The following is a 26,391-nucleotide window of genomic DNA, read 5'->3' as shown; positions in this document are numbered from 1 at the left end:
TAGGCGAGGCAGTTATCACAGCAGTCTACCCAGGTTAATTCAGCTATAATACTTGCGGGTATACTCAAGCTGGCTCAGAAATCACTACATAGCAGTGTGTTATTTAGTATAGACATACTCTCACGAGAATCAGAGTTGTTGTCTTTGAAGGCATTTACTAGCCTGCATGAAAAGTGTTGGTAAAGCCCACAGAGTTTTCAGCCAAGAAATGCACTTTGAAAAAATAAAATCAAATCCCACTGCCATTGGCACACTTGTTTGTTTGTTCAGCAGAAAAGTCAGCAGTGGAATGGACATGAACATGAAACTTCCCCTTTGCTTCTAGCTATTTCTCTGCATCTGAGTTTTAGGTGGATTTTGGAGCAGAAGGTGGAAACAGGTTGCTGTCATTTATTCTGTGTCTGTGCCCTAAGTAGCCATAGCATTAGTTTCTTGTACCAGGAGCTTGGCACAGAATTCAAAACATCTTTAAAATAAGTTTTGAGGAATGTTCACTTTTTATTCAGTGCTTGTCCATTAATTTTGTGACCTCTGACTTTTCGTAAATTTGAAAACTGAGACAGTGCCTTAAACAGTGTGAGTGAGAAGTGTCTATTCCACGTGGAAAGGTCTGCTTCTGTGTGTTCACCTACCACTAGGAGTAGCTTCCTAATCCTCTCTTATTTGGCTTTGCTTGTTAACCCCAAGCAATCCTCTCAGGAACAGAGAAAGCAGCTGTCTTTGGTAGCAAACACAGCAGGACGAAACAAGCACTTTTTGAAGCTTTCCTTAGATGCCTTACTATAATATCAACCTCATGGGAGGAATTAGAAACACAGAGAATATAATTTGCCATGTTTTAATCTGACTGTGGGAGAGAAGGAAAAAAGAAATTATAGAGGACTGTGACTTACAGGAAGGAACAATTTCAGTATCTGAAACCTATACCTTTTGTTTCTGAACCGGTTGGAAAGCTAATGTACGTAAAGCACCTCAGGTGAGTAACAGGACAGAGTAAAATGGTAAATCAGGAGCACATTATTTACAAAAAATATAGAGCAGGAGAAGCTGCATGTAGCAAAAATAAATAGAAACTAGTAAAAAACAAAGGAGATATTTATTTAAGCAGGTACACTGGTCTGATGTCACCTGCTATGGTTGAATTCTGGCACACATACAGTCTGTGAGCTCTTCACTTTGTGACCTGTTAGGGTCACAACAGGGATAATTAAAGGCACTCTAGCAGCCTGATCTGAGGCTTTCCATGTTTTGTTTGTTGTTATTGCAGTCTACATATGAAGGTGGCATAGGGATTTCTAGTTGATTTTATTGTTTCATTTACTTTATTGGTCACTGAAACAACCTTCATAAATGTGTTCTAAAGCATCCATTCCATATATTTTCAAAGTCTTTTTCTGAGAGTCAAAATTTTGAGTGGTTAGTGTGGGGTTTTCTCTTTCTGTATATTAATAAAAGGGAAAGAAAGTTCACAGTATTTGCTGTCACTACCTTTCCAACTTCAATATTTAGAATGAGATTACTTCACTGAGTTCCACCTAGCCTTATTTCTAAACTAGGACTTACGTTTATTATCAGCAATGGGCCAGCTTTGCAGCCTTGCTCTGATCTCCCTTGTGCTGCTAGGGTGATGCAAATGTTACGGAAGTTGCCTTGGCCTTCCCAGATGGGGATTCTCCTTGCATGGGAATGTTCCTTGGAGAGAAATAATAATGTTGATTCATGCATCTTCATATCACTGCAACTTGGAATAGACTGTGAATCAGAGATGGAAAGGGTCAGAGGTGAAGCCACAGCTGGAACACACTTGGATCTACTTATTGCTAGTTAACAGCCATTTCCAGCTGCTGTTGATAAGTCATTCTCCAGGCTGAGTCTAGATTAGAAAACACAAGGGTGAATCAGGGCACTGTAAAAGCTCAAGCTGTATTCCTCTCTTGCCAAATACGTGTTGCACAGGAGAGAACCTGGCCCTGTGCATAAACTGGATAGAAGTGTCTGGATTATTGAATATGTAGCAATTCTTCTGAAACAAGTGGAATTGTTTTTGCCAGAATCCACTGGAGCTGTTGGGAAGTTGAGATATCTTATTCATGCTCAGAGAAGGAAAAAAGTGAGCTGACCAAAAAAGTCAAAGTAAGCATAGGTCAGGATGTGTAACAGTGCATCGTATCATCAAGGCAGGCAAATGCAACCACTTCGACAGTTTTTCAAACTCCAATGTGTTCTTTATATGAAGAGCAGCCAGCCAGCCTCCTGCAGCAGTAAAGAGGCAGGAACATGAGGCTGAGTTCTTCTTCCTTCCTTAGAAGCTAGCTGGGTTAACTTTGTGCTCAGGAGATTAAAACCTCCCTTTGGCAGGCAAGAATTTTTCTCTTGCTATTTTAATGGTGCTGTAAGTTATAACTGTGTTCCTCAGAATGGTTTTTTGGGTCCAAGAGTTCTAGACTACAAGAACAGAACTGTTGCGGGTTGTATGATGGTTTTGGGGATGTTATGTAATCTCCATCTTTTTTGAGTTCTTGATTATTTTTTTTCTTTTTTTCCTGTGATTCAACAGGAAGTTCTCTTCAGAGATTCTTCACACCTATTAGGAGAGCTTCACAGACAGCTGTTTTTTGGTTGGCTGTTTTTTTTCCCATTTAATCCTTGTGTAGTGCTACTACACTGGTAAGGACTAGTTTTCTTCATTTTTCTCAAAAGCATTTGTGATATAATCACTGCTTTTATTATTGATAATTTTTCTCTTTTTTCACCGTTTGCCAGTCAATATTTATAGTAAGTTTTCTGGACCAGCTAGAGAAGATTGGTCAGGAAAGGTAGGAAAGTAGAGAAATACCCATTTATCATTTCGGTAATAACACTACTTTATCAATGTCACTCCCTGAAGACTACTGGCAGTTTTTAAAGTTAATAGAATGAGAAGTTATTTGAAACTGGTTCAAGAGAAGACACAGCATGCCTTTAATCCATTGGATAGAAGAGGAAATGTGAAGGTTGCCATTTGTATTACTCCTGACTGTGTTGGTCTGGCTTTGGAAATTAGAGCCAATAGTCATGGAGAAAGCAGATGAGAAATACCATGTTCTTCTGTAGGTCTTTTGTTTACTCTTTCCGCTGCGAGTCTCCTGGACTTTTATTTTCTACAGTAGTGGTTAGACACCAGAAAGTGCTCTCAGGGATTACCTTGTGCCTGAGAGGTACTGAAGCTGTGCTGGGCTTACACTAGTCTGTCCCTGTACAAATCCTTATGGGAGTTCTCTGCTTCTCAGTTCCGGAGCTTGACTATGGCTTTGAAGAGGTACAGGAAGCCAGATCTATTTCACAGTCCTTTTTATTTAATAACTTCTGTGTGTAGAGGAAGAAGGTTGCTATATCGTAATCGTTTTGGATTCAGCTTCTGTGTCATTAGTCAGGTATTTTCTGTTCTCCTTTCCTGGAAAACTCTTATAATTACCAGTGAGAGAATAAATATGGAAAGGGAAAATTTACCTGAAATCATGTGCATCTACCTTGCCATAGCTGTAATATTCGATTTTGAGCCCAGATCAGCTCACTGGCAAGAACAAGGACCTTCTGTGGCATTCTCATACTCTGCTGGCACCTGTGAGGGTTGCACTGTTCTTCAGGTTCCCACCAGGGGCACTAAAGCATCTCTGCCTTGAAAATGAAGTCATTAGCTGCAGAGCTTCAGAAGTATTTGCTTGTCTTTTCCTTGCCTTGTGTGTTAATGCTTTCCTCCTATTGTATAGAGGCAGGGGGAGTGTGTGGCTTGGGGAGGAAGATGGTTTGGACTTCATAGCTGAAGTGACACTGGAAACTTTGTGCCTTGTTTGCACTAGCTGTGGCATTTAAGTGGGCTGAGGGACCACTGAGGGTGGTGTACACAGCAAGAGTAAACATGGGGACAGCAGCCTCACATAATGAGAGCAGGAGAGCTTTATTTTCTAGAGCTATTGCTTAGGTGTTTAGATACGTTAAGAAAAAAGACTGTTGAAACCTCGTTTATAGTAATTAAGGGTTTGCTAGTATTTGAAATAGTTGTTTTTAGTAAGGTACAGATTGTCTTTTCGTACTGGTAATGTAAGGATGAAAAAACCCCACCACATTTACACAAGATTAAAAATCAAAGAAGCAGGTAATTGACCAATTTATCAACCTTAGCAGACAATTGTTTCTGATACATCATGGTAGCTATGGTAAATTTACTCTGGATTGCTTAAGGGCACAATCCTATATGGTGTGTACAGCACATGAGGGCAACTTCTTGGAACGAATGGATGAAGGAGCAGGTAATCAGCCAGTGTGGTTTGGGTGCTTTGATTAGCCTTTTGGTCAGTTGCTTTTCGCCTAGGAAAGTTTGGAATTGCCCTGCACAGCACAGCTCAGAGCAAGGGTGTTTTATGACTTCTTCCTGGAGCTTTTAGATCAATTTTAGTCTTTCGGGTAATGTGAGAACTTTTTGTAAACTTACGACCCTTTCCAGGCCATAATGCTAAATTGCAACTGTGAGTGATTTATTTTCATTGCAAATTGTATGCAACAAAGTGGCACGTTTGAGCACTTCCCACTGTGGTGAGCCACTTTTGCCAGCTAAACTTGCAACTTCTCATCCACTTCCTTTCCAGCTGTAAGGGTGACTAAAATCATGTTGCTGTGGTGATCTTGTCAGTTATAAATTACTAGCCCTACTAAAATGAGTTGCACATATTGAGGGTATATGAGTGTTACAATAACCTGTAGCATAAGCAGATAGCTTTATTCTTGGCTGCTATAAACGGTGAGGAACATGTGAGGATTCTTGTGCCCACTGTTTACTGTTGGGGTTGTGACTGTGCTGAGGCTTGCAGTGCATTTCAGGCAATGAAGGTGCATTTTGTTGCAGTAAAGAGTTGGGGCAGCTATCACTGCATCCAGTTCTGGGGAGGTGACAGGTCAGGTGCAAGCTTTAATTAAAATGAATTGTTAGCTGATGAAGGCACTGAGTAAGACCAGGCAGTTTATAGATGTTGCTCTAAAACAGATAACAAAACAGAGTGGACCACCAGTTTTGTTACCTAGTTAAATGAAGATTAGAAAGCGAAGCTTTCCTGCCTTTTTTGGCATCTAGCTCTTGCAAAATGTGATTTAAGAAACTGTAGTATTCATGCTTAATGCCTTACTTCAGTTTTGCTATGGAGGCTTCTTTTCATGGGAAGTGCTCTCTACATAAAAGTGATACCTTTAAGAATGCTTTTTCCACTTTTCTCCTGATGTTTGCCAAAGCCTTGTGGACACCACTGACAGCCAAGAAGAATATAATCATTTTAAAATACCTTGAGCCATCCAGTCAGTAGATAGATTCTCTAAATCATGTCTTATGCTTATTCTTTGTCTTGGAGAATGATTGTCACACCACCAAAAAGGGAATGCAGAAAGAAATTGTGCTGGTTTTACTGGAGCTACTCAAGGCAGAAGCCTACCTCTATGAAAATGGATTATCTTCCTTTATTTCTGTAGTTCCATGATCATTCACATGTACCCACCTCTTTCCTTGAAATCCATTGGCTTTTAAGGAATGAAAGGTATAAAGAACTGAGGTTGTTCTGCTTTTTGCTTTTAGATATCTTAATAACTTAGTATGATCTTTCCATTTTTCTCAAGCAGAATTGTTCAAATGAAGGGATCTTTTTATTCCGTAACACCTAAAGAGAACTGTATGATGCTAGATCGAGAGTGATGAGTTACTTCACTGCTTGAGTTCACAGTAGTTGTTTTGTCTGACCATGGTTTTCCTTTCTTCAATCTCTTTTACTTTTGTAAGTCAGGTAAAATTGCAGCCTGAGATCTCATCAGAAAATAAAAATAAAAATTCTATAGTTTGATGTCTTCTACCTGAAGTACACAATAGAAGTCCATGGCCTAGAATCACACACCTACAAGTGAAGTAGCCATTTGGAAATGAGTAACTGAGCCTCCAGTTTGCAGATAGACTATGTTTAAGATAAGGCAGTTTTGTGTTTCTGCTTTGAATTTCCTAATAGAGACACTAGTTCTGTGTTCTGTAAGCAATTTTTCAAAGATTATTCAAAGATTATTAATGACCTGCCAAAGGAATAAAATCTCTTCTCATTCATTGAGTTAATTGTCATTCATGGATGGCTTTAAAATATTATGGATTCCTCTATTGACCATTTAACATTAGTGTGATTAACTCCCATGATAATTTGATCTAGAATGGAAACTAAGTTCCAAAGCTAAGTTCCAAGCTGGTTGTAGCCAGCTTTTCAAAACTGTTTGCTAGAATTGTTTGGGGTTTCATTTCTAATTAAGGCCCATGGTGGGAAATCTTAAAATATTTTCCCTTGCTTAGGAAGTAGGCTGAGATGATAGGTCTTGACTCTGTATGCTAAAGATAATAGAAGTCTTGAGAATAATGTTTAACTCTTCTTTTTTTGGAGGGCCAGCATCCCTGTTACCTTTTGGTGTTTCATACTTTCTCACTGCAACAGCCTGTTGCCATAGACAATCAATCTAGAGCAAAACAAATGAACAAGCAAAGTGAATTTTGGCTAACTAGGAATAAGTTTAAGGAGTTTTTAAACTTCCTTATTACTAAGAAAAGGTAGAATTTCTAATCACTTTTCTGAACTTACCATGTAAGTGAGCCCATAATGGTAAATGTGTGCTGATGTAAATTATACACTACCAGTCCAGGTGCAGGAATATCTCTGGGGAGACTTGTACATGGATCACTTGAACCACCAAAGATTGTTAAAGATGATTCCCATTTCAAATGCAGCAGTGGGAATAACAGTTGATCTCCCACAAATTTAGGTTGTCTTCAAATTTATAATACTGTATTGGAGTCTTAATCTGATATCATATCTGTTTTCAAAAGATCCAGGTGAACCTGAAATACCCGATAAGGCACTTGAATCTCACTCAGAAGTTGCTGCCGAAAGAAGTGTTTGGTTTTATAGCAAAAAATTTATCATATTCTCTGTTTTCATCAGGTAAAAGAGGTGTATTCCTTTGATATGTTAGTGTACGGACTTAAGGTTTTCAGCTGGCCATATTCCTTTAGTGTATATATCAGTCTGATCCTCATCTTTTACTTTATGAAAGGCGTGCCCAAAGTCAACTACAGGTTAATATAGGATGTTCATGAGGGCCTGTGGAAGAAGTTTTCAATAAGGCTGGCTGTGGTATTTTTGCTCAGTCTCCACAAAAGTGTTACAAGAAGAACATCTGTACCATAAAATATGTTTTGTAAGGAACAATGATTTTTCTATGGTTATATGGACACTTTATGTGCTTTATGAATCTGTGTTGGGGCTACTGGCCTTTGCAGCGTAAGCTGACTTCAGGAACACTTGTTCCTTCTGAAAACCTTAATCATAAAAATCAACTGTCATCATCTACTCCAGGAGTTCTAGGTATTGGTCAAGTGTGCTGATGGAAGCTTTTTGTGTAGGATGCTCTTTTCTGGCATACTGCTTGAGAAGTGGTCTTCAAAAATATTCCTCTTCTCTAAGGCCATGTGTATTCCATTCTGTTTTCATAGAATCATAGAATGGATAAGGTTGGAAGGGACCTTAAAGATCATGTAGTTCCAGCCTCCTCACTCTAGACCAGAATGCGCAAAGCCTCATCCAACCTGGCCTTGAACACCTCCAGGGAAGGTACATCTACAGCCTCCCTGGGCAACCTATTCCAGCACCTTACTACCCTTGTGAAGAATTTCTTCCTAATGTCTGACCTAAATCTACACTCTTTCAGTTTAAAACCATTACCCCTTGTCCTATCACTGCCCTCTCTGGTGAAAAGTTTCTCCCCAGCTTTCATGTAGCTCTCTTTAGGTATTGAAAGGCCACAGTAAGGTCTCCCTGAAGTCTCATCTTCTCCAGGCTGAATAGTCCCAGCTCTCTAAGTCTGTCTGCATAGCAGAGGTGCTCCAGCCCTTTGATCATCTTTGTGGCTCTCCTCTGGACATTTCCAACAGGTCCATGTCTTTCCTGTGCTTTGGGAACAAATTCCCCTGGCACTGGGGTCTTCCAAAGCTGCACAATCAGAGTCCACAGGCAGCAAATCCTCTGGCCACAAAATCCCAGTCCACTGGCCAAGTTCACCCCTTCTGGAACCTTCAGGGAATGTTCCACCATGTTCCTCCATGAGTGCAGGGGGACAGCTGCCATCTTGCCATGGGTTGCAGGGAAACTTCTTTCCCGTCTTCCTCACCAGCCACCAGCACCGCTCTCCTTCTCCAGCACAGCTCTCCTCCCCGCAAGTGCCTCTCTGCTCAGGTGTTATAGCTGTTCTTTCGGCGCATCTGTTGTCCCTCTAATGGATCTTTGGCTGGGTTTTGGGAGCAGGGGGAGCTTCTCAGCTTCTTACTGGAGCCACTTCTGGGGCCCTTCCCCCTCTGACAAAAAACCCACCAAACCAGAATGCCTGTTCATTTGGTGCTTAAAATCTCTTGAGTCCCAGTGGAAGCAACATTTCTCAAACACTGATCCCACAGCTACTGACTATAACTTCTTGCCTAGAACAGAACAGTTAATCTTTCTTGGGGGCAAGATGTCGAACATCCATTGTTCTAGGAGTTATCTTTTGGAGAACTTCTTTTGGGAGATATCAGACTTGATGTCATTATAAGGTCCTATCTTGTGGTCCATCAATAGTCCTGAGAACTTTCATCAAGTAGTGACCGTTGACCTTGGGAGAAACCATGTAGTTCTGTCCTCTTCCATGGATACTTAGCTAGTAAAAGAAAATATCTTTTTGGCAGGTAATGAAACCCACTTGACACATTTATTCTGGGACTTGTGGCTGAAATAAAGGATCACTGTCTCTGTTTCTCATCTACAGTGAAATTTTTCTCCTTTGAGGGAAAGGAAATAAAGGCAGTTTTATGTTGTTTGTGACAAGCTTTTTCGGTAATCTGTCCTGCTTCCTTTCTTCCTCTGAAGAGCCCATCACATCTGGATTCTGCCTTTGAGAGGAAACTGAGGTGCTGTACATGCATTTTGACCTTCTGTGGTTGTCTTAACAGTTGGCAAACCCGAATGCAGGGTACTTCTGCACATTCACAGTTGTTTGTGCATATGTGCAAAGCATCTTGAAGAATTCCAGTTACTGCAAGGTAACTAACTTCTTCTAATCTTGTTTGTCTTTGAGCCTTTTTTAAAAAGGCAGTGTTAGAGAAATAGCCAGGTGAATATGCTGAGGTTTTCTTATAAGTAGATTTTTTCAAAGTCACTTTAAGTTAGGGATAAAAGTAGAGGATGTATGCCTTGTCTTTAAAAGCTGTGCTTTTCCCCTCCCTCCAGCTAGGAAAATCATTATTTTAGAAGATGTGGAGATGAAATACAGAGCCCTACCTAGGGCTTCTTTTCCTGTCTAATTGTGTGAGTATTTTCACACATCTTGACACAGGGGAGAAGGACAGAACAGAAGAGCTATGGCTTTTTGGCAGTTCCTTCTCACAGCTGTGTTGCTCTCTCTAGGTCAGCCTGCAGTAGAGAAATTTGGTTCAAGCACCAGCAACACTGTTAAACCATTTTGTGATGAGGTCAAGAGTTGAATAATCATCCCATTGATAAGTGAGCGAGCCAGAAATTCCATTCAAAGAGGACAGTGACTTCCTGTGCTGCTTACCTATTATAGGTCACAGAAATCATGAAGGGAAAATGGGGGACCGAGGGCATTCTAGCACAGGACTGGTTGTGTAAGTGTGACTTTTAGGTTTTATTTGCTGCTGTTGGTGTAATAAAAGGAGTTAAGGCAGGCTTTTGTGTCTTTATTAAAATCATTATTTTCTTGCAAGCATTCCTATGGGAAAATCAACATAGCTTCTGCTCTGGATATATAGTCTAATCAGATGTGGCTGTAAGTGCTTTTTAGAGGTGGAGCTTGTGGGAGCTTGTCAGTGCGGTGTGCCCAGCTGCTCTGAGGTGGCCTTACACACACATCCTCATGGTCTGGTGGGAACCCACCAAGGTTGTTCAGCCCAAAGAAATTACATTTAATCTTTTTTATTTGAAACGCTTAAAAACCTGCCTGAACGCTAAAAGTGTAGTTTATAAGAAGGTAGACTAAACAGTTTAAGTTTCTTAACAGACACTTAAGAGATTTGCTCCTGTTTCAGACAAGCCTGGTCTGGGTGTCCCATGAACTGTCTGATTTCTGAGGGAAGATTTTATTGAATTTAAAATCATAGGAAAGTTGGTGGATTGGGTTGATTTCTCCTTGACTTCTCAAGCTTGTTTAAACTCAGAGGCTCAGAAGTCAATGTCAATTAAAATCCTGCTCTGGAAGGCCTTGAATGGCAACTTTACTTAGAAATGAAGTTGCCAGGCTTTCCCATTACACTTCTAAACCAATACACTAGTTTTTATAAGGAGGCTTGGCTCAGCTCATGATGACACTGGTGCTGACTTTTCCAGCATTAACCTTGCAGCCTTAAAATACAGTGGACTTGGTACTGCAGCAATGGAGGGAATTACTGAGAAGAGGAAAACTAGAACTGTGGCAGCAGTTAGAGGTCTGGTTGCTGGGTACAGAAAGAAAACTGCGCTGGTGGAAAAAGAAACAAACCAGCTGGCTTTTGGGATAGATACGCTGCAAAGGAAATTTGCCCTTTTATTATGGAGACCGCTTGGAGGTTTGAGAATGCTTGAGTGGTTACAGGTGGATTAACAACAGGAGGGGGAGCTCTCACTGCATTACCCAAAGAAGAGGGAAATTCTGGACTTGGCAGCAAGCCTTTGAATGAAGAGTACTGCACTCCTGCTGCTCCCCGTCAATAAAATGTGGATTGGCTGCTCTTCATATAGGCAAGACTAATGGTGAATGTGCATGTCTGGAAAAAGTAAGGCAATCCATGTCCTGTTCCTACCTCTCCTGCTTTTTTGGTTCTACACGTACTGTAGTTGTGTTACTGTCAAAGAAAGCTGTATTGCAACTATGGCATAGCAGATGTAGTTGCTTTCCCTCATCCTCACCATCAACTTCAGATACCAGTGTCCCTGTTCCTCAGCTGCTGTCCATGTTCCTGAGATGTTGGCTTTAGAGGAGAGGAATAGATAGTGAAAATACACATGAGACATTACTTTTATGGTAAGAGCAAAAACTGGTGCAGTTGAGAAGGAATAGTTCATTTCCGGTGCAAGCAGGACGAGCAAGATTGAGAGATGTGTAAAACAGTGTTATTTAACTGGTATTTTAAAGGCTGGTCATGACTAGGTAACGTATCAACATTAAGAATTTGAGGTACATGGCAAGCAACAGAGAAGTTTGGAGGTTTATTAAGCTGGACATTTCTCTAAAATGGAAACCCATTTCTTCTAATAATAATTTACACTTAAGTATCTCTGAGAGTCTATTTTTTTAATTACTTTCTGAGTGAGGGAAAATGCAATTCCCACTTCCTATTTATGGACGGGGAGCATAGTCACAAAGAGAGTTGGGTTTGCAGGGGGGAGGAGAGGTTATTTTAACACAGACATGATGTAAGGAGACATGGATGTAAGTGGTAGGATGCAAGCTAGCTCTGGCTTAGAAGCTGTGTAATGGTGTCAACCCTAGGCTGTGTCCCAGAGGATGTGCCCTGCTCTTGATGTATCAGTTCAGGCAAAGTGCCAGTAGGATGCTTTTCTGGCTTCCGATCCAGAACTTGTTTGCTTCTGGGATGAGTGGATGGATCTCTTATTTGAGTGCACGTGACTGTACAGACATACCTCAAGTTACTTTTTAATGTTCACAGGATGAAAAAGGAATACATTCAGTTCTCCCTTAACCTGCATAAGTGCTGGCTCAACTGATCAGCATCTGTGTTCTTTATTTGAATGTGGATGGTATTGGCCTTTATGTACATGTTATTGTTAATCTTGCTGTGTTTATGATGTTAACTTGGATAACATAAAAATAATTTTAGGTAAGTGCTTTGGATTTTGCTTGGCTTTTTTTTTGTTTTGAATAGAAAAGACTTTTCTGCTTGAATTACTAATCTAAGGTAACTGAGTGGTTTTATTGTGGGCTCTTAAAACATTGGTGAATTTTTTTCCAAAGGATTTTGAGTAAAAGGAACTTAATGTGAGAGGCTATTCCTTGTATTCTTTATAAAATAATAAAAAATATTTACTTTCAGAGTGTGTATTGATATCTCTACAGTTGTGATACATTTGGCTGGGTTTTCCTCTTTTAATTTATTGGATCAAAGCAATAATATAAATTTAAGTTTTTATTCATCAACTTATATCCAAGTTTTTCAATTTGCTGGAATTAAATAGGGAATCTGGGAATAATAGGTGATCATAGATACAGTATATATCATGCAGTGTTACTTCCAGAATGTCAGTGGAGGGTTATGTTAAATCTTTTTGTTTTGCTTAGTATGATTACAAAGATTCTTTTGTAGCTTGGGACATTGAGTCTAAAAGCAAAAAAATGTGAGAGGTATCTGGCAAGAGAAGATAACATTAATTTAATCCCAGCAATGCTGTTCTTAACTACATTCTGATTGGCTGGCAAGATCTGCAAAAAAATTTTGGTCATGTCTGTATGACTTTGAATACCTATCAGGAATAAGAGCAATTCAGGGTCACAGTGCTTTAAACACTGTCACTTAGGTCTCAGGAGAGACTAAACGTGTTGCAGTTGCCAGAGGGGAAAAGATGTAACTAACTGCATTGAAACCAGCATTTTTAATTTATTTTTTTTCTTTTTAGATAAACTAAGTTCCATTCTTTAAAACTTTAAAAGAAATGAAGAGTGGCAAGCAAATGAAAAGCAAGTAGTGTCTGTATAAGAAGGAAAAAAGCTCAAAGATTGGTATTGTTTGTGTGGTATTCCTTTCCCATATGTTTGGAGAGATGAAAGCTTTAGTCTGCATTCATGTATTAGTAATTTCAGCTATTCAGGAATGAATTGTGTATTATCGATTCAAATTTAATTTTATTTTAGATAGGGGTCACTGCAGGATTGGGCTGAGATTTAAAGTCACTGGAAGAAACTACTTTGATTAGCTACACACCTGATCTGCTTTTGAAGGTGTGCCTGTGCTAGCCGTACAAAGACACAAGTAGCCAGTAATTTCTGGGCCTGTTAAATCCCTGCTTTATACCACAGAGTTAATAATATTCTTCAGGATGTGCAGACTATATTGATAATGAAATATTTGCAATAGGTGGCTATATATTATGTATATTTGTGTTACTGCAGCTTTAGCTGTTTATTTATGCTCAGTGAAAGTTGACAGGCTTGTCATGATTTTGTCTTCAAAGACTGATTTCAAAAATCTTTTTCCTGGTCACTCAATACAGGCTGATGCCAAGTCCATGCACTTTAGGGGGATGTAAGGTGACTGTTCAGGAGAGTCATGCAGAGGCCAGGTATGCTTCATGCTGAGAAGCTGTTTTGTGCAGATTTGGGAATAACACTGTTGTTCTTGGTTGCATACAGATGGTACCAGACAGGAAGAAGTGGAAGGTGAACTCAGTGAAGAAGAACGCTGGTTTGGAAATTCTTCAGAAACTCCTTCAGAAGCATCATATGGAGAAGTCCAGGAGAACTTCAAGTTGTCTCTTGAGGACAGAATCCAAGAACAGTCCACTTCCCCAGATACTTCTTTGGGAAGTGCAACTCCTAGCAGCAACACAGCAGAGCTGGGACCTATTGAAAATGAGACGCTAAGAGACACATTACAAAGCAAAGAGCACCTTTCTCCTGATGTGTCATCTCTGTGTGAAGAAGAACCTCCTGGTCCAAATAAGCCACTGAGCAGCAACCTGAGGCGGCTACTGGAGGCTGGTTCTCTCAAGCTGGATGGTGCTGTTACAGTCAATGGCAGTGTCGAGTCCCCAGTAAATCTTGGCTCAAATCTCTCCTTCTCTCCACCTGCTCATCATGCCCAGCAGCTAAGTGTTCTTGCCAGAAAGCTTGCTGAGAAACAGGAACAAAGTGACCAATACAATGCAAGTAGTCACTTTTTATGGAATCAAGGTAAGTGGTTGCCAAACTCAACCACCACCTGTGGTTTGTCCCCTGATTCAGCTATCCTGAAACTTAAAGCTGCAGCCAATGCTGTTCTGCAGGACAAATCTCTTTCAAGGACTGAAGACACTATAAGATTTGAATCCTTTTCTTCACCTTTTAGTTCTCAGTCAGCCAGCTCCACGTTAGCAGCTTTATCTAAGAAAGTGAGTGAAAGAAGCATGACTCCTGGGCAGGAGCACCCACCTCCAGCCAGTTCTTTTCTTTCTCTGGCTTCCATGACCTCTTCAGCTGCCCTGCTCAAGGAGGTTGCTGCAAGGGCTGCAGGGACCCTCTTGGCTGAGAAGAAGAAATCACTGGTTGCTGAGGATCCCCTGCAGCTTTCAGAGATGAAGCAAGAGAAAGCAACTCCACCACAGTCTTTGGAATTATTGTTACTGCCAGTCCCTAAGGGAAGAGCTTCCAAACCCACTAGTACAGGTATGGATGCAGTGTGAGCTACCAAGTAGAATGTATTTGTTTTGCAGTAGGCTTATATAACATCTCTTCAATGGATCTGGATTTAATTTGATTCCATGTATGATGAGAATAAGAAATAGGTACTTTGGGTAAACAATAGAAAAGCTGTCTAAAATACTTAAAGGCCACACTTTCACAAATGTTTCCATATTTGAAAGATATGAGTGTACAGTGCAGTACTTTTTTTTTTTCCTTTTTTTTCCTCTTATTCTATACAATGGTATTTTCCCCTCTTACCAAGTTCAGAGTAGGTCCACAAAAAATATTTAATGGAAAAGATCAAAGAATCCCTGTTAGGGAGCTCACAGTATCAGTGAACATGTACAAAACCAGTGCTTTTGAAATATTGGACAAGGGAGAATTCTCCCTCCTGCTGTCCCTGTCACAAATGGACTTTTGTATAATCACTTACTACCCTGTCCTAATTTACCAGAGTATATTATTATGTTGCCAGTTTTCATTAAATTTTTTTGCAGCAGTTCAGTATTTTACAATCCTTTGTGGTAAAAAAAAAAAAAAAAAAGGGCAAAAAAAAAAGGCAAACTGCATTTCTCTTCATTTGCACAACAAGAACCATTTTACATTTCTGACTTCCCTCCACCAGTTCCAGCTGTCAGCAGTCAAGGAATCAGGCTTGTAGGGAATAAGAAAAAACAGTCTTGGTAACAAAAGCTTTCGAGAACTGGCAAGCCATGCAGGGAAATTTAAATGATCCATCTACAAAATAAGAGAAAATAAGGTTTCTTTCATCTCTTTATATACAAAGTTCACACCGTGGGCTCATATTTCTGGTAGAACATACAGCTTCAGGAGTTGCTAGTGTTCTCCCTCGAGTGGTGTTCTGCTGCAGAGGAGAAGAAAGCATGGCAGGTACCATCACAAGGTGCACAAAGTGGTTCTGTATATTAGAGCTTCATCAGGCTGAGTTAGATCCCGAATACTAGCTTGACTGTAGAGGTGTAGCAAGCCAGTGTACAGACATGAAGCCTGACGTGGAGGTCGCATAATCGTACTGCCATCTTTCTGACCCAACTTTTTATGTTCTGGGATATTATGAGATCTGATCTGTCCCTGTGCAGATTTTGGTAAAAACTCATAGGGCAGAAGCTATATTGGATGGACAGCAATGCTCATTCGTCCTTTGGGAGAGGAAGGATGCGATGAGGCACAGCTGGTTCAGTGTTTTGCTCTGAGTTACACATACTCTACAAATGCTTTGCTAGTGTGTTTTGCCCAGGGAATTAAAGTGGCAAACTGTTCTTGGCATGGGTGTGGCAAAATCTAATTAATTTAGATGAAGCCCTTTTTGGAGTAACATAGGCTCAACCAAGAAAAGGGCTTTTCATGTAGGAATAGGATTACCCACACTGGCTACACCAGTGTGATTGTAGGCATTAACTTAATGCAACTTTACCCATGAAGACTGGCTTTCATATAAGAAAGGCAGAAATTTCTGGAAAAAGAGTGAGGTTGAAGTTTATTTGAAGTTATTTGTTTATTTCCTGCTGAAGAAAAAGCTTGTAAGTTTTTACTGGGGAAATGTAAATGGTAGTAGTAAAATCCAGGTTCTGTGTTTGACCAACAAAATGTAGGATTTGCTTGTGCAGCTTACACTAGGGGCATGCTCTGTACCAGTGTGCAAGTGTGCTGGTAGTATTGGCACTTCATAAACTAGTTTGGGTGCAGCAAATTCCTAGTAACTATTCTCCTAGCTGAAGACCCAAGCATACTGTACTGCTAAAATATCACAATGGGGACCGACTGCCTCAGGTCCTTGGTAACCGAGGAACTATTCATTTTTTATAATATATGGGATTAATATCCCAAGAGGAAGGGTGTTCCCGTTCAGTTCATATGCACTGGGACAGTGCCAGCTGGCACCCATGCAAACTTTACAGTGCAACATTCATAACAAAAGTTCTTTAAGTCAATTTTCTGATATGCTATTAAGTTTTTTCCTTTCTAAATAAATAGCTGTCTGAAAATAAAAAGCAAGCTGTTGGTTAGCATATCTGGATGTTGATTATGGAAAGCCACACTCCTGGATTCCTTCAGCCATGGAGGAATGCAGCTTGCAAAAAGAGGCCACTGTTTAGTGACCTTTAATTGAGGACTTCAGGTCTGTATAAGTTGAGTAGGGCAGCTGAACATTTTTGCCATGAAAATAAATGTCACATGTTCCTGATTCCTTTTGCACCTATGACCTTATGTCACTAGAAGGAAAAAATAGTATTACATTTTATAATGTTTTCTAGTTCTGTGTTTGGCTGCTCCTTGAGACATGGGGTTTATTTTTGTCTTGTTCCCAGAGAGAGACATCTTTTCCCAGTAGGCATATCTCGAGAGGTGTGGTTTTTCCCTTTCATGCTTTGAACTTCCAAGTAACTGGTGAGATTGCTTTGTTGTTGCCAGTCTGATTGACTTACCCACCTGCAACATCTAGCTTTCGTTATGAGATTAATACTGAGTGAGATTAATTAGATGTCGACAAGTAAGGAACACCAAAGATGGAGACTATTTAAAGAGGAATGAGTTAATAACAAGAGTATGCCTGCTGCTCTTTTGTCCACCACATTGAGCTATCTGCTTGTGATTATTGTAGGCAAGAAGCCAGAGCCATGGCTTAACAGAGCATAGTCGGCTCTGAAACTGCACGAGGGCTGGTGGAACTAATAGTTACTTGCATAGGTTATATTAAAGTGGTACACAGAAGACTAACTTGCCTATCAATTTGTTAGTATTGCAAATTTTATAAAATGCTCAGGTTTGGGATGAAGTTTAGAAGGAAGCCTGGAATCTGTTAAAAGTTCTGATGTCATTTTTGAAAGAGTGTGGGTCGTAGGCCCTTCTTTTAGTGACTGAATCCTTGTTTGGTGTAACTTTTTTGCCTGCAATGCTTGTAGTTTTGCTTCTGAAGCTTCTTTGGGAAGTACTGGCTGATTCTTTCCTTACTGGAATAACTTTTTCCAACAAATTGACACAATGTGACATAAAATACGCATCAATATAAATGAAAGAAAGCTGAAGCCCACCAATTATTTTTTTCCCTTATTGCTGAGGTTTATGTAGTATAGTGAAGAGTTACCATGATTCAGCTTTGGGAGCATTGACATAATCCCCGTGTGCCATTAATTATCATTGTTATTGATGAATTCAGTTCAGATCTTTGCATATTTTGTAATGTGCTAAATTACTATTGATCCATCTTGTTTGCAGATTGATTTTGAATGGGGTGGAAAACAGGTAATAGCTTGTTACACATTTCTTTTCTGGATCCTTTGTGGTGGTAACCAGAGACTGGAGAAAAGATGTGATGGAAGAGAAATTATGGGTAAAAATACTACCTATATATATATATGTTTAGTGATTTGTCTTTCTTCTGCCTTTTGTGAAGAAGTAAGTAAAGATATTTAAAAACTGAAACACAAGCAATTACAGGATTGACTTTGGCTTGCCCTTTAGAGGTGCAAAGAGGGGAACAATTTGATAATATCTTGAGCATGATAAATATTTCACAAGGAGAATTTCTGAACTTTCAGAAGTGCATACTTTCACAATGTGTCCTTTTTTTTGTACTTACATAATGACTTACTAATCAGATGAATTACGGTGGTTTTGTTTCTTACCTAATAGCAATAATTATATTTTCAAGTATTAGAAATCTTTCTGGAGGTTTTTATTTCTTAGTTCTTCATCAAGGGAATTTGATGTTTGTTATATCCTTATCAGTAGGAAATAACTGATAATAATGAGATTGAATATTCCAAGAGAAATTCCAAATAGCAGGATGCACATTGCTGAGCTCTGGCTATTACAGTGAGGAAAAAGACTTCCAATTCCATGGCAATACTAGGCCTTTCTTTATAATAAGCAGAGGAAATCATAGTGAGAGGATAAATGGATGGTTAGTTGTGTGAAGTCAGCAGCAAGGCATTTCTCTTTCCTTTAACCTTGCAATGGTTCCACACTCAATAGTCTAACCGTATTTGCCTGATAAATGCCACCAAACCTTTTCTTATCCGAGGTGAATTGGACAGTAAAGCAGAGTGCAAACCTTTAGGAAGGCAGTAGATTCAAAACCCTGACAACTAGAGGAGCAGAAGGAAACCCATGACCTGAAGACCCCTGATGGCTGAATTTGCAACAGCATCTGCTCAAGCCATAATGAACTGAACAAATTCAACAGCAGGGGTTCTGAAGTCATTCACTTCTGGAGTTAAATATATCAGATACACAATACCAGCATGCTTTTCAGTTAAGTTGTGGATTGTTCTATGCTTTATAACCTTCTCCCCTGCTGGCTAGCCATTGGATATGGAAATGGATCGTTTTTTAACAATTAAATGTATTTTCCATACCCTACTGCAACTTGCCTTTGATAGGAAATGAAGCTGCAAAGTGATGATTATGAGAGACATCTTTCTCAGTTCAGTTAAATTATGAGGAACATTAGGACCAGGTGAAATAGAGTAGCTCCCCCACTGATTAGCCAAAGGATGTCTGGGACATTAACCTTTATAAATTATGGTGACCTTTCTTAGAGGGAGAATAAGTAGATTAAGGAGAAAAGGGATGTGCAAGGAGAAGGAACTAACATTTCTGGTATATGTTGTTGTTTAACTGATGTGTCTCTCTGCAAATGAAATCCCAGCATTGAAAAATGGTATCTTGAATATATTTACAAGGGGAAGGTATTAAACAAGTGGCTGTAAAGGATCGTTTCTTTTTCTTCCCCTTCTGCTAAGCCTCAGAAGAAGAAGGAGGAAAACCATTCCAGTGTCCTATCTGTGGTTTGGTTATCAAGAGGAAAAGTTACTGGAAACGGCACATGGTGATTCACACAGGTTTGAAAAGTCATCAGTGTCCACTCTGTCCATTTCGCTGTGCACGCAAGGACAATCTCAAATCCCACATGAAGGTAAGGGAAATGCTTACTGACAATCAGAACACTTCATTCATCAATCAGAAAATGACAGGGTAACACACCTATATAATTTGCATTGTAAGAACAAAATTTCCCTAGTTGTGCTACTAATTATGCCTTTTTTAAATAGAGACCATAAAAAGCGAAATAACTTTTTTTTTCACTTTACTTGCCTTTCCATTTTATGCAATGTGGAAACTGCCTGGGTTATGTCAGCTTGGGTGCAACACAAGCTCTGACTGATTTAGTTCTGGACCTGGAACCACCAGAAGCAGGGATGTTAGCTGAGATGTTACAGCATGTAAATAAAGCAGGGCTGCTTTTCAGAATGGCAGCTAGTATCTCTACATGTCATTGCATCACACTAAGTGGGCCTGCCAGCTTGGCCAACACTAGCAGGGGATGTCTCCATTCCTTTCTACAGACAGGCCTGCAGTTTTAACTTTTCTTGCTGTAGTTCTTAACTGCAGGCACTTCCGCAGTGAAGCATCCAAACCAAAATGAATGACGGATTATACTGTAACGTTTTGTTTTCAAGTGTTTCCATTGAGTTTTAAGCATACTTTTAACTCAGCCTAAGTTTTAGGCTCAAAGTGAAGATTAACTTTTCAAGGACACATCTGTGTTGATATGGAAAAATACAAAAATGTCAGGAAACTCTCTGCTTAGCTGAAATACTAAGTGATGGTTGCAAGCAAAGTGCCTGGTCTTGCATGCTATAGAACATGCTTGGTGAAGTAAAAATGGTACCTGTCCCATTATCCCATGGATGAAGAAGCTGAAGTGCAAAAATTTTCCTTGTTAAAGCAGTTGAGTTTTATAATAACAGTGAAATATCTTATTATAGTTAGTATTTTGTCTATTTTAGACAATTGTATTTTACAGAGTAGCAGGCTGGTATGGAGGCAACAGAGATGCCTGTTCAGGTTTTGTATGTGCTATTGCAGAATCTAAGATCACTATACAGGAGTCTAACCTTGCCTACACCCAGGTAACTATTCACTTCAATGTAAATGATTCATATGGTTCCATTGATCATGACAGCAGATCTTGCTGTATTTCACGTCTTTGCTAGGTCTGAAATCATCCCCCTAGAGTCTGAAGGCTCATCTCTTAACTCTCCTACTGTGGATCAGGGCACTATTCCCAGGCATCCTTGGTGTATCATGCTAATCCTTAACAGGTACAGGTAGGTTTGGTGTTTATGGCTCTTTTAGGGTGTGCGGTTCCATGTTGAGTAGAGGGCACAGATGGTTGTCCAGAGTAGAAGGTGAGTAGAAAGAGTAGGGACTCAGCATGGTAAGAAAGGTTTTTTGGATTTGGTTGTTGGCAGCCTGCACAGAAGCATGCATCACCTAAGAGCTTGCTTGTTCCTGACAAAGACCTGTTGCTGTTTTCCCCTGCTTTGTAAAGGACATCCCTGTTATTCCCTGCAGAAATTCTTATTCTCTTTTTTTTTTTTTTTCCTTTTTGGAATTACTACTTGTGGGTCGAAAGCCTGGCTCTTCATTTTTGGCATGCTGATTTCCATAGGTGGTCACAGATAGGATGCTGGAAAAAATTAAGGACTTTTTCATTGTCTCTGTGTGCTGTCAAATTGATGGCTGTTTGAAGACCTTATGCTCTTTTCTGCTCCCCACCTGACATAAACCCCTTAACTAACTGAGCCCATGTGTCACGAGCCGATGCCAGGGGGGCTCTCGGCTCTCAGGATGTTTTTGCGACTTTCCCCTCCCGATGTGGAGGGGCTGTGGAATGAGACGGAGGGTCACACGTGGCGCTGCCTCTCGCAGGGGAGCGGCCGCTGCGGGACCGTGTTTCAGAGCGGCAGCTGGATACAGCCCCAGCACGCTCACAGGTCGCTGCCGAGACCAACGCTTAGTTCACGAATTAACCGGTTTATTAAGGGTTAACGCAAACTGAGGGATGAGGTTTAGGGAAAATGTAAAAATGGCAAATGGCTACTAGGGATATATCAGGGAAGTAATGCGCTAGTACTGTGCCCTTCAGGCAGGTAACGCAAAAAGTGCTGCGCTCCTAAGGCGTTCTCTCCGAGAGAGGGTTGTGGATCAAAGGAGAGGGAAGGAGGAGGGCAAGCCCTACACAGTCCTCCTTAAAGAGGTCGCGATGTGTGTGCAAGTATGGGGATTGGAAGAGGGGGTTGCATGGAGTTGTTACCCTCCCGCGGCGAGGCGGTTCCCTCCCGCGCTGGCTTGTGTGTGGGGGGGAGTAAAGCCCCCGTGCAGTGCCCGGCGGCTGCTTCCCCAGCGGCAGCAGCGACGGCTGTGGGTGCCCCCCTCTCAGCAGCAGCAGCGGCTCCTCTCCCTGGCAGGCAGCTACGGCAGGGTGCCGAAGTCCGAGGTTTTGGGGGGCAGCGGCAGCGGTTTGGTTTCTCCGGCAGCGGCAGCAAAACGGGGGGGGCTCCGACCCCGACGGCTGCGGGAAGGACCCGGCACGCAGGGCTCCGAACCCGGCACCCTCACCGCTCAGGCTCGATCCCGGGGCAGGCAGGCAGGGTCCCAGCGCCAGGCTCCGCAGCAGGGGGGTGTCCCAGGCAGGAAGCGGCCGAGCGGGCCTCGCCCTGTTTTACCTGCTGAACTCGCAGCCTTTTATACCCCAGTGACCCCCCTGTCCAGCCAGTGTCACTGTCCAGAGCCAGATGGCAGCCATGAGCCCCAAGTTAGGGCAGTAACTAGCAGGCACAACGCATAACTTGCTGCCCATCCTTCCTGCCTTGTACCACACCTGTTGCTTTGCCTTCATTTGTCCTTGAGCAGCAGGCCTGGTTTTGGTCGTTAGCTGGGTGTAATCAGCAGAAGGCCTTTGCTGACTTAAAGGGCATTGTTTAGACTTAAGTGGGGAAGGAGAAGAACCATTTTCCACACCATGTCATCTTAAAACTGACCCCTTGTACAAACATATACCATGTAGTGTTAAGTATTTTGTAATATAGTGATTATTACTAAGATAGACATCATTGAGGTCAGTCAGGCCCACAGCTGCCTGACGCAATGTAAGAGCCTCCTTTAGCCTTACTGTGGAGATAACATCTGAAGTCTCCTCAACCAATGCAGTCCAGTCATGCAGCTCATGATGAACTCAGTGGGTTTTGCTTGTGAAACTGCTCCCTATTTAAGATTAAGGCATCTGTCTTACAAAATTAGGTGGCCTGTCTTTGGTCTTTTGCCCTTGTTTTAGTCTTATGGGTAGATGTAAAGCATCACAAGCACAAGAATCTGAAAGGTGAGGTTTAACCTTAATTTCAGTGGGTTTCATACACTTTTCTCAATTGAGTAGGCCATTCGTAAAAATATTTTTATTGCATCACAATTGCAGGAGGTGATTGAGGCAGGGGCATGTTAGTCCTGTGTCCAGTGTCAGATGTAATTCAGATTTCCTTTGGTGAAAGTATAAATTGATAACAAGATTTAAAAATTTTAAAAGTCAGATTTCTCATTATAAAAAGGTGCTGGTTTTAAATCTGTATGTGAGTAAGTATGAGATTATAGTAACTGACACATATATAAGCTGGCAGTGTTCAAAATGGAATGAATACACATCAGGAATGGTACAGCACAGCTGGGAGCTACTTAGGATGCAGTATTCCTGCATCCTGACTGGTTATTCCAGTCAGATGTTTTGGTTTTCTTCATTGTCCTAGGATCCTTTGGGAGCTACCTGGCCTTATCTCCTTCTTGGCAGGCAACCCACAAAGGCAGAGCTGCCTCTAGCTCTCCACCCTTCTCTCTCTCCCCATGAGTCAACTGTAGCTACAGGTGAAGACACGTTTTTTCAAAACCAAAAAGGCTGCTCGAAGTAAGGGTACTAGGCTGGTGTTTGTAATTTGTTATGTCAGTTTTTATTCTAGAGTGCTATATGACAAGGCAGGCTTTTTTCCTTTATGCTGCTCTTTGGCTTTCATGTTTTATGTACTATTGATACAAATGACAGGCAAAACCTGTTGAGATGTTTTTTATCCAGCTGCAGTCCTGAAAATGGATGAGTGTTGTCTTTTTTTCCTTCTAGGCAGCAGAGCCCTGAGCTAAAGCACCTCCTCTTTTCTCTAGGTTCTTGTGGGCACTTTCCATTGAAACTGGTCATTTAGAGATTTAGTTTCCAGGAGTGGTTTGTGTGTGTCTCCATATGGGTCTTTCTTACTGTTTATGTCTTTAGATCAATGAATAATATCTATATAGTATAAAAACTGTATAATTTTATGATAGTTATAACATATTAAACCAATTGGTCCAGAATACAACATTGCCAAGATTTTTGGTGTCTTGTCCCCTGCTAGAGAAAATCTTAAGGGAGGTGGATTGATTCCAGCCCTGACAATATTCAGGTCTATATGTGCTACCTGCCACGTTGATGAAATGTTCCTCCAGTAAGGGAACTTTGCCAGGACCAACTCACAGCTGGAGGCAAGGAAGTGAAGGGCATGAAGGGAAGCAGAAGGGAAGTTTCCACACAGACACACAATGAGCAAGGGAGGCTGAGTGCACTGCTTTTTAAGGCATGCAGTGTTATCTGTAATTATTATATGGCATTTAGATTCCACAGTGATAGGCATCTTTAATCCTAAAATAGACACAGTAAGGAATTGTATTAGTCTGTTTTGGAGACATTCTAGTATATACATAAACACAAGTTTTGGCCCTTATTCCCAGGAATCTGGGGGTAGCATCACAGGACTTGATTCTGGTATCATAGCGTGGTTTCTAGGATTGCTGAGAATACTGAAAATTAAGCTGGACAAAATGAACTGGTAACTGAGAGAGGTGTTTTGTCCAAGCAGTCAGCAAGTGTTGTGCTCCTTCTCTCTGTTTATCTAAACATATGCTCAGTTGGAATATGTTGTTTTCTTCTTGAGAGAGAGAGAGTATCTGATGGGTTACTACTGCAGAAAGCAACAGAAAGGAGTGGTATAATTCAGCAAGATGAAGTCAGGATTTTCTGTTTTTTCCTGGTAGGCAAGTAGGGATTAAATTTATACCACAGGCATCAGTGAGACTTTGGCCAGTTGGTGTCTTAGGATCATGCACATACCATCCTCAGCAATTGGTGGACGGGTAGGCTGTGAGATCATAGAAATATGTGCCAAGAAAGCAACAGGATATTAGCCTGAGCACTTGGAAAGGGGAATGAGGAAGAGGAGCATATGGCCAAAATAATATCTATAAATGTTCCTGTGCTGCTATATAGACATAAGGCAGAAATGGGTGAGCCAGCTCTTCTAGCAGTGGAAAAAAAGGTTGGCATTGTGAACATGTGCTGAAGCACGATGGTATGACAGAAAATGAGGAATGAGAAGATGAAGCATAACAGAAAAGTTAGATGCAATGGCAGGCAGGCCATGCATTGCTCAACCACTGGGTCTTCCTGCATCTGTTGTTCATGAAGAGGGATGATGTCGTGACATCTTGGATTAATATTCGTGTATAATATGAAGAGGATTATAACCAGCCTTCTGATTAGGAAGAGGCTATTAATTACACAATAATGAAAATAAGGAAAGGCCCTGAAGAATGCAGCCAGGTGCTCACTGCCCTTTAGTGATTTCCTTTTCCCTCTTTTCTCCTCAGCTAGGGTCAGGCAACTGAATAAGCATTCCTAATCCATTTTGGTGAAGTACAGGATAGGTTATTTTAAAACATCTTCACAATATTGGGAGAAGGAGGTTGACTGTGTTTTATGGGAGGGTTTTTTGTTTAGTTTGGTTTATGCTAACCCTGAAGAGCCCTGGGATCTGCCTGTGATTCCATTACACTCCCTCAGCCACTGGGAGGTAATGCAAACTTGTGCAGCTTTTCAGCAAGTGACATCTGTGCCCTGGGTCTCAGACAGGTACCACAAGTGACTTCAAATATCTACTTTTTAACAATGTCACTTTCTGCATATGAGACAAGGATAAGGCAGGAAATACATTGATAACTTAAATCTTAAGAACAAACCAACGTGGTTTTTTTTCTTTAATACCTAGTGCAGTCCAGCCCTGCAGAGAGGTGCTTTTTTTGGTTTTTGTTGTGTTTTTTTTCCTTTTGCTTTCAAGCAAAGCAAAGAAATAGTTTCAAAAAGAAAATACTATATAAATAATGTAGGTGTCCCAGGGGGGAAGGATCATATCAAAGCTAGCACCATAGCACTAAACTTTGAAAGTGCAATATTTAAAAAATGAGGGAACTTGTCAGAAAAGAGCATGAAATGAAAAAGCAGAGGGCACATGATAGATGCAAAAATTGAGACCTCTCAAGTGTACTCAAACACAGTTGCAGGAGAAGGCATTTTACTAAAAGATATTAAAAAACCAAAACAACAACAACCAAACAAAACCCCCCAACAACAAACCAACCAACCACACAAAACCCAGAAGAACTTAGTAGGTAGGCAGGTATGGCTGAATGGCTAGGTTGTAGTGATTGTTGATTGTAGTAGTTGCTTAAACAGATGCCCCTCATGGAAATGTTAATGCACTGTAAAGTTAAGAAAAATAAAACCTATAGTAGGCAAAGAAAAAAGTGAGAGCTAGGTCACAGAAAGTAAAGACTGAGTAGCCAGAAGCAAGTATAGCAGTGAATGGATTCAGCACCCAAGCCCCCTTGTGCTCTGATTTTGCTTAGGTATGAAGGTTCTCAGAAAAAAACATTTCCTCTTACTCTGAATGTTTAAAAACTAATAACCAAAAATACCTCTTAAGTCCTACAAAAAAAAAAAAAGGGGAGTGTAAATTCTTCCCTTTCCCCTGCCTCATAACTAGAAGGGAGAGTCTGTGCAAAGAATTACCCCAACTTTAAGGAAGGGGAAAAGATGTACCTCACCAGTAGTACAAAATTGTAGGATGTGCCTTTGTCACTCTTTCCTACACCCCTTTTTCCCATTGTACCCTGTTAGGTGGGATCAAGTATTTAACTGTGGTACATCTGTGTGGACCAGTGTGTACTTCCCATGACTTAAATTGGCTGGTAAAACAGCAGGGATGT

At 40.8% G+C, this 26,391-nt stretch overlaps 1 protein-coding gene across 5 annotated transcripts in view; it reads left to right on the top strand.

Annotated features, from left to right (window-relative positions):
- ZNF827 (zinc finger protein 827) overlaps positions 1–26,391 on the top strand; it is a 106,007-nt gene that overhangs the window by 8,792 nt on the left and 70,824 nt on the right. For 4 of the 5 annotated variants that reach the window (XR_007889331.1, XM_051617610.1, XM_051617608.1 and 1 more), the window contains exons 2-3: positions 13,441–14,451; positions 19,236–19,408. Coding sequence is in view for 4 of the 5 variants with exons in the window: in XM_051617610.1 (XP_051473570.1) it covers positions 13,441–14,451; positions 19,236–19,408 (1,184 nt within the window). In the remaining variant the exon portion in view is untranslated. The remainder of the gene's footprint in view (positions 1–13,440; positions 14,452–19,235; positions 19,409–26,391) is intronic. The other variant, XM_051617609.1, reaches the window with a different exon arrangement.

This window comes from Apus apus, chromosome 4, assembly GCF_020740795.1.
Source record: "Apus apus isolate bApuApu2 chromosome 4, bApuApu2.pri.cur, whole genome shotgun sequence".
Classification (NCBI taxonomy): Eukaryota; Metazoa; Chordata; class Aves; order Apodiformes; family Apodidae; genus Apus; species Apus apus.
The sequence above is the reverse complement of the archived record's forward strand: the minus strand, read 5'-3'. Positions and strand labels throughout refer to the sequence as shown.